General features: G+C 35.9%; 1 protein-coding gene across 9 annotated transcripts in view; it reads left to right on the plus strand.

Moving 5' to 3' along the window:
- Rufy3 (RUN and FYVE domain containing 3) overlaps nt 1-13,782 on the plus strand; it is a 76,384-nt gene extending 62,602 nt beyond the window's left edge. For 4 of the 9 annotated variants that reach the window (XM_046428695.2, XM_058574030.1, XM_046428696.2 and 1 more), the window contains 6 exons: nt 3,926-4,045; nt 5,303-5,393; nt 6,907-6,971; nt 9,762-9,789; nt 10,809-10,874; nt 12,308-13,782. In XM_046428695.2, coding sequence (XP_046284651.1) covers nt 3,926-4,045; nt 5,303-5,393; nt 6,907-6,971; nt 9,762-9,789; nt 10,809-10,874; nt 12,308-12,451 — 514 coding nt within the window. In that variant the 3' untranslated portion in view covers nt 12,452-13,782. Of the gene's footprint in view, nt 1-1,257; nt 3,704-3,905; nt 4,046-5,302; nt 5,394-6,906; nt 6,972-9,761; nt 9,790-10,808; nt 10,875-12,307 lie in introns of those variants that run through there. The other 5 variants (XM_046428701.2, XM_046428703.2, XM_046428702.2 and 2 more) reach the window with 3 other exon arrangements.
- Nucleotides 13,783-14,754: the final 972 nt, after the last annotated feature.

Raw genomic sequence — 14,754 nt, forward strand, 5'->3', positions numbered from 1 at the left:
TTTCCACCTTTAACACCTTTCACCCTTTTTGCACTTGAAAAAAACTAAACTATGGCTTCCTGGATATGCTTTCCCCTTTCTTCATCCATTGCTTTGCTGAGAGTTCCATCAATTAGAAATGACCTTCTCCTTCCTGCTTCCTTGTTCTTCAGATATATTTTTTCCATTCAAGCACACTCCAAAGCTGCTTTTTTTTTTTTTTTTTTTTTTTTTCAGTACTGGGGATTGAACCCAGGGGCGCTTAACCATATTTTATTTTGAGACAGGGTCTCTCCCAGTTGCTTAGGGCCTCACTAAATTGCTGAGGCTGGCTTTGAACTTACAATCCTCCTGCCTCAGTCTCCCGAGCTGCTGAGACAAAGCTTCTTCTGATAACTACTTTCAACTAGAAATTGCGTTATATCTGTCTCTATCTTTACCGCTTAGTGGCACTTATTACTGTCTGCTTTACCTTATAGTCCTTTAAATACATACCTTCCTTTGAGAGCATAGGCTCCTTGAGATTAATGAACATTATTTATTTATTTATTTATTTTATTTATTTTTTTTTTTGGTGGTGGTGGTGCTGGAGATTAAACCCAGGGCTTTGTATATTCAAGGCAAGCATTCTGCCGACTTGAGCTATATCCCCAGCCCTAATTAACAAATCTTTTAAGATCTTTTAAGCTCCCTCATTGGGAGGGCTGGAGTTGTAGTTCAGTAGTAGAGCACTTGCTTACCATGTTTAAGGCCCTGGATTCAACCCTTAGTACCACACACACAGACACAAAAATGTTCCCTCATTGGATCTGTCAGTACCTTAAATGTACAAGGCATAAATTTGGTAGATATGTGAATGAATGGAAGAATAGGTGACTTCTTTTATTCCAATGATTCTTAATGAGGGAAGGTACTAAACAACAGTGCATATTTATTTTTAACTTAAAAGTTAACTGCAGATTTATAAATAAACTCAAAACCTCTAATATGGGTGATAAATAAAAAGTATCTATTAAAAAAAGTAAGCTAAGTACTTGCTCATAGGCAGTTATATGTTTATAACAAATATATTTATTTTAGTATTTCTAAATTGTACTTTTGAGATGTATCATATTTTTCACTCATTTAGACTTGGCATTTAAAGCAGAGAGAATAAAATATGACTTACCTCTCTGAATATTAAGCTGACTTATTTCTCTTGCTATCTTTGTGTTTCCTGTTTATTCATTTCCTCATTTCCCTTTCACTTCATTTTCATTTTTATTTTATTTCATCTAGTGAAAAAGATTTGGTGAAACAGGCAAAGACCTTAAATAGTGCAGCAAATAAACTGATCCCAAAACATCATTAGGCATTTTGCAGTTGGTCACCTCACAGTATCACAAGTCAATTGTAAAAGGAAGAAATCTGAAAGTTATTATGTTTAAGCTGTGATTCCATAAAAATGTCACCAAAAGTTGACTTTGTATTTGTTGGACTTTTAAAAATAACAATTGGACAAATAGGTTGGGGTTTTTTCCTTATTATTATTTTCTCCCCAGAGTTAGAAATTTGGTGCCAAATGCCAAATAAACTGAGAAATTACTTCTGAATTGACCAATAAATAAAAATAGCATTTAAAAAGAAAAGCCCAGAGAATTGAGGCTTTGTATATATATATATTAATGATGCCTTTACAACCCATTCCTTGGTAATATCAGATTCTAGGTGCATTGTTAATGTCTGTATCAGCAAGCCTGTTCTGTCATTGCAATGTAATGAACTAGAGGTGACTACCATGTAAACTTGGACTCTTCTAAAGTAGTTGTGTCTCTTAGACCATGACCCCTTTTCAATTTTGTTATGTAGGTTTAATCCCCAAACTAAGGATAAGTGCTTAGTATTTCATTACAGTTCTATTCTCAGTAACCAAGATTGCTTGCAACTTTTTTGCCTTAGTGATTTTGAACAACAACAACAAACAAAAAAAAAAAAGCATCCTTATATTTCTTTAAAGTACATAGAGATAAATTTAATAATTAGATAACTTATGATAACATCATATTATGGAAGCTTGAGAAAAATCTCCTAATATTTGTCATCTTCTACCTCTGCCACTTTTTCTGCAATTCCACTTTAGCTCAGAGAGAAAAAATTTTAATAAAAACACTCTTCTCCTATAAATAAAATGCACTATGCATTTTTCAGATCTATCCTGCTTTTCCTACTGGAGTAAAGAGGATAAGACGTATATATGAATAATGATTTCCTGCCTGTTATTCCTTAGTTTCTGTTATTAAGAATTTCTGTTACTTTTTGTTTAGATGGGTTTGCTAATGGTTCTGGGAAACTAACAATTTAGTTATTAGAAAAACATTTCAGATTAAGAAATAAATGATAAAGCACATTCTTTATTATTATTTAGTATAAAAATAAAAGTTCCCAGGGCTGGGGTTGTAGCTAAGTGGTAGAGCACTTGCTTTGCATGTGTGAGGCACTGGGTTCGATCCTCAGCACCACATAAAATAAATAGATAAAATGAAGATACTGTGTCCATATAAAAGTTCCCAGTAGGTATCCACAAGCAATATTAGCAGGGCTTCTTTTCCTAAGTGACCACCAATCTAACCCTTTCTATGCTTTACATTGTAAATAATTGTATAAATACCTTGATTTTTTTTTTTTTCCTTAAAGTGACTTTTGATTTGGGGATACAGGCTTTTATAGTAAAGCCTTCGTTCTGTCAAAAGGTCTTGTCAAAATATTTGGGATTTTGTTTGCTTGGGTTTGTTTTTTTTTTTTTTTTTTTTTTTTTTTCCTTCATATTCTGGTATGCTTCACAGCATTTCAGCTGCTAAGGTAGGGACAAAGACAACCCATTTGCTTCCGGCTCTTGAAATTCTTTACCTTCTACTTGGCAAAACCAGAATTAAGAGAGTAAGATAGATTCCATATGTTTTTATGCTTACACAGACTCAAACCAAAATCAAATTGAAGAACATATGTTAGAGCCAACTTTATGAAAGATATTGTGCTCTTGAGCTTATATTAGTTCTTATCATTTTGCACCTATAAAATGCTTACTACATTCTTATCTGCATCAGCCTTTTGTGGTGATGAGTTGCCTTTTCTATGGGCATTTGGAGGGAGGACTCAAACATGAAAATAAAAATTTTTAAACTACACATAGCATGCTTCTAAGTTCCTTTATATAAAGCTCCAAGTGTTTTGCCTTCTAAAACATGATTCTTATAGGTGCAAAATTATAAGTTTAGAAGAAAGCATCCATTGGAATTGTCCAGAGAATGTGGCCAGGAGTCTTATAAGGCCCAGTGCTGAATTCTTTGTCCACATAGTCACACATGACTTGGTAGAAATGGAAAGGAAAGAGTCAGCCAAACTCTGAAAAAGGCTTTTCCTTGTATAATAATCTGAAGCCTGGTTAAAGGTTGATGTATAATGTCCTATGATTTAATATATGTGGTTTGAGGAAAGGACCAGAAAAATGTTATAATTCCACTTATTAAGATAGTTACCCAATTACAAGTTCCAATTATGTATGTAAAGCGAATAAAAAGTACCAAATCAAATAGGAAATAAAAACAAAATATGAATTAAAAACTCAAATTACTATGTACTTGAGGCTGGCTTTGGATATGGATTTTCTAAAAAGTGATGTTTTATTGTTGATCATCTAATGACTGTAAACTGTAGTGCTAGAATAAAAAAAAAATTGGAAAATTTTCCTCTGCCTGGTTCACCTTCATCTTGCTTTTCTTTAGAATTTGTTTCTTCTCCATCTTTTTTTTCCCTCATAATATTTTCCCCTGTGTCCTACAAAGTTTTTTTTCTTCTTTCTCTCTCCATGCCTTCCTCCTTGGGTTATTTTATTTTGTGTTGTGAACTTGGTCTTCCTCCCCACCATGGCTTTTGTTTTTTATCACAAGTTCATATGGCTCACATCCAGATTGCGCCAGGCTGAGCGAGGCCGCCAGTCTGCTGAATTGGACAACCGGCTCTTCAAACAGGACTTCGGAGACAAGATCAACAGTCTACAGCTGGAAGTGGAGGAGCTCACCAGGCAGCGGTGAAGGGAGGGCAGCTTGAGCTGACAGGGTGGTCATGGGGAGTTCTAAGGCCAGACAGCAAGAAGGGAATCTCAGGACTTACAGCCATCTCAGCTACTGTCTTTTCTCTGGATTGGAATTCCGTTAGCTTCACATATATCACCATTCCCTAAATCCTGTCAACATCCTTTGTAATTAAAGAATTAGGAAATTTGAGTGCAGGGTCCTAGATAAATAGTAATGAATAGTCAACATAGCCGTAATAACATTAGTTAGTATTTCCTGCATTCCTCCTGTGTGCCGTGTACTTTACAGAGCTCTTCAACACACCCAGTGTTTTCACAGCAATCCTTTTAGTAGTTTATATTGTTGCCCCCACTTTCAGATGGAGTTAAAGCTTGGGAGGGCCAAATGTGTTTAAACTGACAGCTAAGCTAATAAGTGACAACACTATCATTCAAAAATCTATTTCTCTGACTCCAGCACTAACCACTGTTCCATATTATATTTCAAATGTGACTCACTTTTGTGCTTAAGTCACTGATTCCAAACAAATAGAACTTTGTTGGATATAAAGCTCATAGCAACAGAGATCAGTAGTGTTTGAGGGTAGAGTACATAACTTTAAGAGAGAACAACTAATTAATATGAAATGGATCTATAATAACCATACTTTGATACTATATCTTGCTGAAATTTTATAAATGCTGTCTTTTGGTTATGGCAAATACTATTGTCATTTCAGTGACCACAACTCTTAATGAAGAGTTCATATAAAATACCAATATTCAGGAGTTGTCCTTCAGGCACTGGGCAATCCTAAAATATATCCATAATCATCCAAGAAAGATTAAGCATGTTTTATGTTTTTTAATATTATTGGTTTTATTGTATTTTAGTACTTTAAAGCTTAGTTGTCCATATATGTGTGGTAACTTTTAATTCATCAAAACTTAATTACTGGCCAGGCACAGTGACAAACACCTTTAATTCCAGCTACTTAGGAGTATGAGACAGGAGGATCTCGAGTTCAAAGCCAGCCTCAGCAAAAAGCGAGGTGCTAAGCAACTCACTGAGACCCTGTCTCTAAATAAAATACAAAATAAGGCTCAGTGGTTGAGTGCCCCCAAGCTCAATACCCCAAAAGAAACTTAATTACTCAACTTTAAGAGAAAGATTTGGCAAAAAAAAAAAAAGTTAAAAAAAAAAAAAGAAAAGAGTTTGGAATGTGAATACAGAAATTCAAATTTTCAATCTTCCTTTCCCACCTATCCCAGGAACCAGCTTGAGTTAGAACTAAAACAGGAAAAAGAAAGAAGGTTACACAACAGGAGCACCCCAGAAAAGAGTCAGAAGCCAGAACCCAAGGTGGTAATGTTTGTTACTCTCTTGTTTATTTACTTTATTTTAATTTTGAGAGGCTACCTTGATGAGCCCATGGATTTCATACCTTATTGCTGTGGCCTCTGGTATACAGACAGCAAATGAGCTGGACTGGAGAGATGAAAGCTTTATTCCTAGTCTTCATGATTTCATTTGGAAAGGGGATTGTAATAATAATTTTTTAAGATTTTTGTGGTAGCTTAACAAAAACATGCTTCTTGGATTTCTGCTAGTATTTCTAAGTCATGAGGATTTCAGTTTGAGCATACTCTAGGAATTTCTTTTAGAAATAATTAGAGGGAACAAGGTTTAAGGAAGGGGAAGTAACAGAGTGGTTTTAAAGAGCAGAAATAAAAATTCCTACCAAACATTCTTAAAAGGAGGGTCGTCTAGCACCTGCAGTGGTGAGGAAGCTAAAATTGGATAAGATCATCTCTGGGACTAGGAAACAAGAGCCAATTTCTTCAAGTAATGAAGTCCAAAACGCATGAGGTACTTTTTGAATCAAACACAGAGAAGAAATTGGCTCCTTTATGTATGTTATTATATATAATAAAGTAAAACCTATATACAATTCTTATTTAAAATTTCTAGAGAATGAGCTGTTAATTTGCCAAAGAGTTTTTTTTAAAAAAAAAAAAAAAATGGGAGCAGCTCGGGAGTCTGAAGCAGGAGGATAGCAAGTTTAAGACCAGCCTCGGCAACTGAGCAAGGCCCTAAGCAACTTTGAGAGACTCTGTCTGAAAATAAAAAATTTAAAAAGAGCTGGGGAATGTGGCTCAGTGGTTAAGTGCTCCTAGGTTCAATCTCTGATACCAAAAAAAAAATGGTAAATGTAAATGCATTGTAATAGTAACCACCGCTAATTTTTTAAAGTATGTAAAGAGCCATTCTATATAAGCATGCTATCTTTATTAAGTTTAGTGAACAAAATATGAAGGAGTTACAAAGGTTTACTTAAGTCTTACCTTATTTTATCAGTGAGTTTAAGTTTTTCAATCTAGAATTGCCTTGTAGTAGAGTTTCTAGAAGGATAAATAGTACATTAACCTCCCTTCTTTGATAGTTGAATGGTCTAAGAACACAGATTCCACTTTTAGAAGCAGATGGACTGCAATTCAAGGCATGCAGCAGTGTGTGTGTGTGTACACATACATGTTCTCATGCCACAGAATTTGTCCCTAAAAACTGCCCAGACAGGGCTTAAGAGCATTGGTATCAATATGCAGGTGGAACTTTACCTCATTCTTCAGAGTAGAAAACTCTCTGAATACATAGGCTGTAGAAGTTGTTGTAGCATTCAGGCATCTATTTGATTGAATTTCCAGAGGATTACACAGGTCTGCTAGATACAGTTGTGCTTGATTTTACCAGTTATGCAGAGCTCAGTCAGGGGAAAAAAAAAAACTCATAAGAAGTAACTGATATATAGGTATTTTGAACTTACTTTACTCATAAATAAGATAAATTTTGAAATTGGGCTATTTTCTTTTGGCAGGATGGAAAGTACAAAATTCAAGAGGAAAATGATAAAATTAAAAAGTCCTTGGAAGAAAACCACAGGTGTTTGTTAATTAAGTTTTAAGTAAGATACAAAGTCACTTGGGGGCAGTGGGAAAGAGGGAGCTTATTTAATATACATTGGCACTGACACAGGCAAAACACTGACTTTTAATATTAATATGCCAGAAAGACATTTGGAGGGGAAAGTGAATAAATAATAAAACCAGATAACAGTATTAATTAAACTAAACTTATTAGGTCATTTCAGAACAAAGAAGGGTAATCAGGCTGTCCTCTGACTCTTACTTGATTAATTCTAAAACTCAAATTATCACTTAAAGATTAGTTCTCATTTATACTGAATTGGTGTCCCAGGAGAATGTAGCATAAATCATAGCATTTCTTGGGTTCTTAAATGTTCCTGGATATGACTTCTTTTCACGTATGTGCTAAGTTTCAAATAGATACTCACATTTCCTGCTCTCTTATTTCTTTTTCTTAAGTGTCTGAAACAGCTTAACTTCATTTCTGTTTCTTAACTTTGTGTCTGATCTTCTCACTATGTAAAACAGAATTATTTCAAGGAAGCTGATTTTTAACAGTAATTTAGCAGGTTAGAAATATAACAAAATATATAGTGCCACTGCATCAAAATATGAAGAAGCTCCAACTCTGTGACAGTCTAGAAAAGGCAAAGCCATGGAGACAGTAAAAAGAAAATCAGTGGCTGCCAGTGGCTGAAGGGAGAGATGAAATCATAGAGGATCATGGAGCATTTTTCAAGTAATGAAGCTATTCTGAACACTACTATAATGGTGGATACATTTCATTACACATTTGTCCAAACCTATAGAATGTGTACCACCAAGAAATCTAGACTATAAACTCTGGGTGATGATGATGTGTTGATGTAGACTCATCAGTTGTGACAAATGTACCCTCTGTGGTGCAGCATGTTGATATTAGGGGAAGCTGGGAGTGCAGAGGTATGTTGGAAGTCTCTGTACTTTCAATTCTGTTTTGCTGTGAATTTAAAATTAAGTATATTTAAAGCAGGGGGAGAGGTTAGTGATGAGAAATGAAAACCATAAAGGATTTTGGAAAGACCTCTATAGTGTCCACTCTGGAAAGCTGTCCCCACCCAGGCTTTTGATGCCTTAAGAATGAGGTAGAGTGTTATCTTTGCTCTCTCTAAAGCATAGGTAGCTGCTGGGGAAGTTAAACACATAATCCAATGGTAAGTGACTATCACAGACTTAGTCATAATATCCTTTCCTTACCTCCAAGGACAACATAATTTCCAAGTCTTTAGTTGTGCTCTTAGAGAACATGGTTTAATACAAGACTAACCTTAAACTTCAGTCAGTCTAGCCCAGAGAAGTGATCCAAGCTTGTAATCCCAGCAGCTTGTTAGGCTGAGGCAGGAGGATCACAAGATTGAGACCAGCCTCCACAACCTAGGAAGACCCTGTCTCAAAATAAAAAATTAAAATGGGCTGGGGATATAACTCAATTGTAGTGTCTCCTGGTTTCAGTCCTCAATAGCACACACAAAAAAAGAACAAACATGTATTTTATATAAAAAAAAGATACAGCTCATCTGACATTACAGATCAGCATAGGCACAGGGAAGGGTACTCGGCTGTAAAATTAGCCTTCCAAATGCCTTTCAGGGTCAGCCTACTAGTGGTCTAAAATCAAGTTATTAATTGGAATTATCAAGAGTGTCTATTAAATGCCAAGTACTGATTTAGGCCCTGGGAATATAAGTCAGTGCTTCATTATACTATCTGTATTGTGCTCTGTGGCTTAGAAAGTGTGTTTCACATTCAGTATCTCCTTCTAAATTAAATTCTCTTTCAAAAATAAAACCATCCATTCCTACTTTACAGATGAGAAAACTGAACATAGCAAGTTGCCTTTGCTTATCACATATCTTCTGTTTTTAAGTCCTTTGTTTCTGTACAGCATAATGGCAACTTCCAGGGCCTATTCCAGCCAGAACTGCAATCATGGAACCACACCAGTCCTCTTGAAATTGTGATCCAAGGAATATTTGAAAACCTCGTCCCCACGTGGTATAACCTAGTCTTGTGATCACACTGCCATCAATTAAAAAGAAATGGAACAATTATCAATCTGTGGCACACTTTCCCCACAACTAAAAGTACCTGGGCTTTACTTCTCTACTTTAGGTTCTGCTCCAAGTAGAGAAGTCAGGATTAGCTCAATGTAGTCTAATGAAGAAATAGAACAGCTTGAATGGACTTTCATGTGACAATCTCTTTCATTTCCCTTTCCCTGATTAATTTGCTAAAGCTAACATTTTATGAATATTTGGGAGAAGAGACTGATACATGACATAGGATAATGGATAGATTTCCATTATATTGGATAGAAAAAAAAGCTATTAAAATATATGTCTAATGGGCCACTGGAATTTTACATGTTAGAAAACATTAATGTTGGGCTAGGAATATAGCTCAATGGTAGGGTGCTTGCCTAGCATACACAAAGACCTGGGTTCTGTTCTTACCAACATGAACTAAAAGGAAAAAAAAAGAATGCTATTTTCTTGGTAGAAAAGAGGAAGTATAAACTATAACTCCAAATCTGTTTGTAAATGGGAACCATAATATAGGTCAAGTGTCAGATTCTAATAATAGACTTAACCAAAATGTCCAAAATCTGGGAGTGCAAAATTAATAATTCAGTTGTTCCTACTAATATCAAAGAACTCCAGTATTGCTTGTTTGACAAACTATTTGTCTTCTGAACATTTACTGAGATGATATAAATAGAAATATATTAAATTGATATTTGTTATGATTTTTTATTTCTATATTGTAGGCTGCTGTCCCACCCTACAGATGAACAGGTAACTGAACCTCCCATTTTTATAAAAGTATGGAGTTGGTACACTATGCCTAGCCAGTAAACAGTATGGGAAAAAGATAAATGGTATATCCTCTGTGTACCAACCTTTCAACAATGTACTAAATAATGGATTGCCTAAAGTTTTCATACATGTTGGAAAACATAAATGCCAACTATTTTCTTGCTAGTAGAAGGAGATGTAAAATATAAGTCCAAATCTATTTGTAAACAAGAACCATAATGTAAGTCAAGGGTCAGAAAGTAGCACAGCCTTGAGCAACTTGCTAAGAAAACAGCAGTTCTCACTTCTCTTGACATACTGTGAGACCTCGGCTCTCTTTCCTTTAGTTTTTCCTTATATAAAATGGAAAGGAAAAAAATGATCAGTTAGAAATAAACTAACATAAATGCTTATAGAATACAAATATAGTCTGATAACACTACAAGAAAGACCATAAATGCCTCTGTGCTTGAGTTACTCTGTGACTTAGCTATTAGGATATAAAATGAAGCCCACTGCTCTCTATTTTTGATGGTAGAGTAAACAAGGATGGGGCAGTTTTTAAAACTTTTTTACTTTATACTTCTCTGTGCTTAAATTTTCTATTTAGAAGTATAACCATGTTGTTTTATTATAAAAATTAAAAGCTGTAAGGATAGTGTTAGGATTATATCAAAGGTGGTAGGACTATGTGAATTTTGTTTCTTTAGTTTCCAGATAGTCTGAGTGTGGCTACAGTAGCTAAATATATATATAAATGCATTTTCTGGCCAGGCACCATAGCACACACCTATAATCCCAGGGACTCAGGAAGCTGAGGCAGGAGGACCAGAAGTTCAAAGCCAACCTCAGCAATTTAATAAGGCCCTGTCTCAAAAAATAAAAAGGTCTGGGAGGATGAGGATCACTGGTTAAGCACTCCAGGATTTAATCCCCAAAACCAAAAAGAAAATGCATGTTCTGAAAGCATTCAAGTTTCTAGTGCTGAGGGAAAGTAACTGACTCACTGTGTGCTTTAGGATCAGCTGCTGCTCTCTGAAAAGCCACAGATATGTCAGCTATGCCAGGATGACAGCCTATCAAAGGTAAGTGGAGAGAAATGAACAGGTTCTTTATGAAGATGTTCTTTGCACCACTAGCCCCTTTCCAGGAATAGCAGGAACTTTGTTGTGTAGAGCAGAGTGCCAAGAGTCAGGTAGGAAGCCAAGGGAATAAGCATCTATCAGATACCTATTTTTTTTCAGTCATAGTAATTCATGTTGGCAAATTATATGAATAACTATACATATAATTTTAAGCAAATAATTTATTTAAACACACAGCATTTACCAAAGTGACTTCTAGTATTTCATCCAGCTCAGAACAAAGGGAAATGAGCTCTTCCCGTTGGACCACTTGTTTTTCCCGTGGTCCTTAGGTCTCTGCCTGAGTACATTTCCAGTTTGTTATAGTAGAGTGTAGACAGAGTGAAGGAAGCATTCAGAAAGGAATGTCCTCAACAACTGGGACTGCATCTTGCTAATCACAGTATCCTCAGCATCTAATACAAATTCTGGATTACATCACCATTTTTTATCATTCTGAATTTTAGCAAACAAAATTATTATTGTGACCTAGTCTTAGCTTAGCAGAACCAGATAACGGATGAACTGCTTTTATAGATTAGAAGTTGCAGATACAGAAAGATGTGCCAAAAGAGAAGAAACTGCTAATCAAATTCCAGCTTTTCTGAGCCATTCAAAGTAACTTCAACATGTCATAGGAAAAGGTTTCTCAGGCTTTCAGATGAAAGTGACCCCCACCTCCACTCCACTGCACCCTCAGGAAGATTGCTTGGGATGAAAGCAGTATTTCATGGGGGGAATTATTCTTCACAGCCTTTTATGATGAGCTCTATATCCCCTGGTTGCAACCTTAGCAGTGACACTGCCATAGTGACAAACATGACTTCTAGTGCTTGGCCACTAAGACTCATAGAGATGAGTTTCCCTATAAACATGATGGAGCCAGCTGTGGGCCTGTCTCACTGATATCCCAAAGGATGTGCTTGTGGAGCATCACAAGAATGCATTAAGCACATGAATGTATTCAGAATCTTATTTTCGGTTCAAAGTTAGCAGTTTTTTTAATCTTAGGCTGTTCACTAAAGCCATTGCTAGGTCACTGCCTTAGTGCATGTGCTTAGGTACTTGCACTAAATTAGCCCCGCTGAAAATGAATGTCAGGATCACAAGTATGAAATGTAATCCAAAGACTGAACAATTTCTGTGTTACCTGTTCTTTTGAGTGTTGTGGCATTGCTGCTTCTCTTCATTTAGATCTAATAACATTTAGATCTTAGACTGTGAACTTGTTTGTAGATCAGAACTAAATTTAGTCAGCTACTACCTGGTACATAGCAGACATTCAGCCTGCACTTGATTAGGCATTGAGCACTTAGAATATTCAGCCTTTCTATCCCATGCATTCCTATGCCTTGCTCTTCTTTTTCCCACCTAACCTCCTCTTCTCCTTGTAGAATGTATGTAAGAACTGCAGAGGAACCTTCTGTAATGCTTGTTCAACAAACAAACTGCCTCTTCCCTCAAGTATCAAGCCTGAGCGAGTTTGCAATCCCTGTCACAAGCAGCTGATGAAGCAATATTCCACCAGCCCATCATAAGACTGGAGAAACCTGAACCAATCACTCACACAGGTGCATTCTGTACCTGTGTTAGATGTCAAGTCCCCTAAAGCCCAATTCTTAAAATCAACTAAGTTGATAGGAATAATTTAGGTAAACCAGGTCCAGGGAAAAAAAGGCAGTGATTGGGTTTGCTGGAAATTTTGCTCAATTTCCCTAGTAATTGTATAAATAAAAAAAAAGTTACTGAGTTGAGCCTTTCTTCTGTAAATCTAAACAACCCCATTTTGAAGGGGTTATTTTATTTTGTACCTTTGGAAAGGCTATTTTTATGAGTATGGGGTTGATATAATAGGAAGGGTGCAAGCATATACGAATTTAAAGAAAGGGGCTGGAGATGTGGCTCAGTTGTAGAGTGGCTGCTTAGCATGCACAAGACCCTTACTTTGATTCCCCAGAACCGCAGGGTGGGAAAAAAAAAATAGAAAAGTGATCATCTCCCTCTATTACATTTGCTGTTTCAAGAAGGAAAGATAAATGTTAACTGAGGTCAAAATGATGTTACCTATTTTCCCAGGTGCTGCTAGACATAAACATTGTTTCCTCTTCACTCCCACTTACTACCTCTTCTTTACATATCTCTACCAAACTGTGAACCCCAACTCAGGGAAATTAGAGAGTAATATAAATTCTGAATGTACTGAAAATAATATTGTGTTAATATATTATAATTTCAGGATCAGAATTTTCTGGTCTTGACCTACAAGTATTTTCATTATTAGAACAAGAAAGAACATTGTTGTTTTTCCACTTAATGACTTCAAAAGTAAATATCTGCCTTTTTCAGAGTCCCCTACCACAAAACAAGCCATCTCTCTCCCAGTCCCTCCTTCCTCTCTGTGTCGTAAGGGAAATTGTAAGCAAAGCTAAGTCAAGTATAAAGCAGGTTTAATTTGTTGATGGCTGAGAACAGTTAGTTCATATTTATTAAATTATTCCTTGAATAAGGAACTCCTTATTCTGAACCAAGAATCAGAACTGGCAGACTGGTTTCTTGGAAAGGGCAATACTCAGACATCTCTTAGTAACAGACTGGAAAAAGGCAAGTGCACTCAGCAAGGAAAGAAATGATTATGTTATATATGTCTAGATTGTTTGATTCCAATTAAGACCTGAGAAGAAATTATTCTGTGGCTGGTTTAGAATTCAGGGGTAAAAACATCCTGAACCATGTTATTTGATAAATTCTATCTCTGAAAAGGGTTACAGTCTGGGAAAGAGTTGTTATTCCAGAAGTCTATAGACTGTTACATGGTGAAGCTAAAGTTTAAGAATACCTGAGGAAAATAAAAATTAATAATTCTAGTTTAGTTTGTTGTCTCCTTTTTCCTTTAAATAATTTTGTGTGTGAGAGGGCCTTCCTTTTTTAGTGTGTGGGGGGGGGGGGGGGGAAGTGGGTGGAATGGGGTATCTGTATGAGCCAGCATTGTTTTAGGTGCTGCACACAGAATGAGGGGAACAAAAGTGAACAAAATGGGAATTATCCTTAGTTGGCAAATGTTATTTTATAATTAAGTTTTGCATTAAATTGAAAAGAGGCAACTCCATAATTAGAAATATAAGGAAGAATAAGTAATTAATTAATTGAGTTTTCGTTTAGAATTTCACAGAGCTGCATGCCAGGATACTGGCAACTCATGAGGCTGAAGCAGGAGGATCAAAACTTCAAGGCCAGACTCAGCAATTTAGCAAGACCCTGTCTCATTAGGATGCAGCTCAGCAGTAGAGCACTCCTGAGTTCACCAAAAAAAAAAAAAAAAAAAAAAGTTTTTTTTGCATATAGCTAGTTAGCCTTTTTTTATACACTAAAAACTACAAAATGTTGCCATACAAAATGGTGCAGTGACTGGGAACAGTATGACAGTTTCTAAAATTGAACAGATTGCCAGTAAGCCCATTTCTGTATATATATCCAAAAGAATATAAAGCAGTGTCTCCTAAAGATATTTGTATATTCATCATGTTCATAGCAGCATTAGTCATAGTAGCAAAAAGATGTGAGATAGATAGATAGATATATAAAACATACACACACACAGTGAAATATTACAGCCATAAAAACAAAAGAACCAGACATGATGGCACACACTTGTAATCCCAGTAACTCAGGAGGCTGTGGCAGGAGGATCACATTATGTTCAAGGCACCCTCAGCAAATTGAGGCTTTTATCTCAAAATAAAAAAAGTACTAGTGTACCTCAGTGATAGAGTGCCCCTGGATTCAATCCCCAGTATTGCTAAAAAAATAAAAATAAAGGAGCCAGAGGAGAGCTGGGAATATA

This window comes from Marmota monax, unplaced genomic scaffold (assembly GCF_021218885.2).
Source record: "Marmota monax isolate L192 unplaced genomic scaffold, Marmota_monax_Labrador192_F-V1.1 WCK01_AAM20220418_F8-fsc00132, whole genome shotgun sequence".
Classification (NCBI taxonomy): domain Eukaryota; kingdom Metazoa; phylum Chordata; class Mammalia; order Rodentia; family Sciuridae; genus Marmota; species Marmota monax.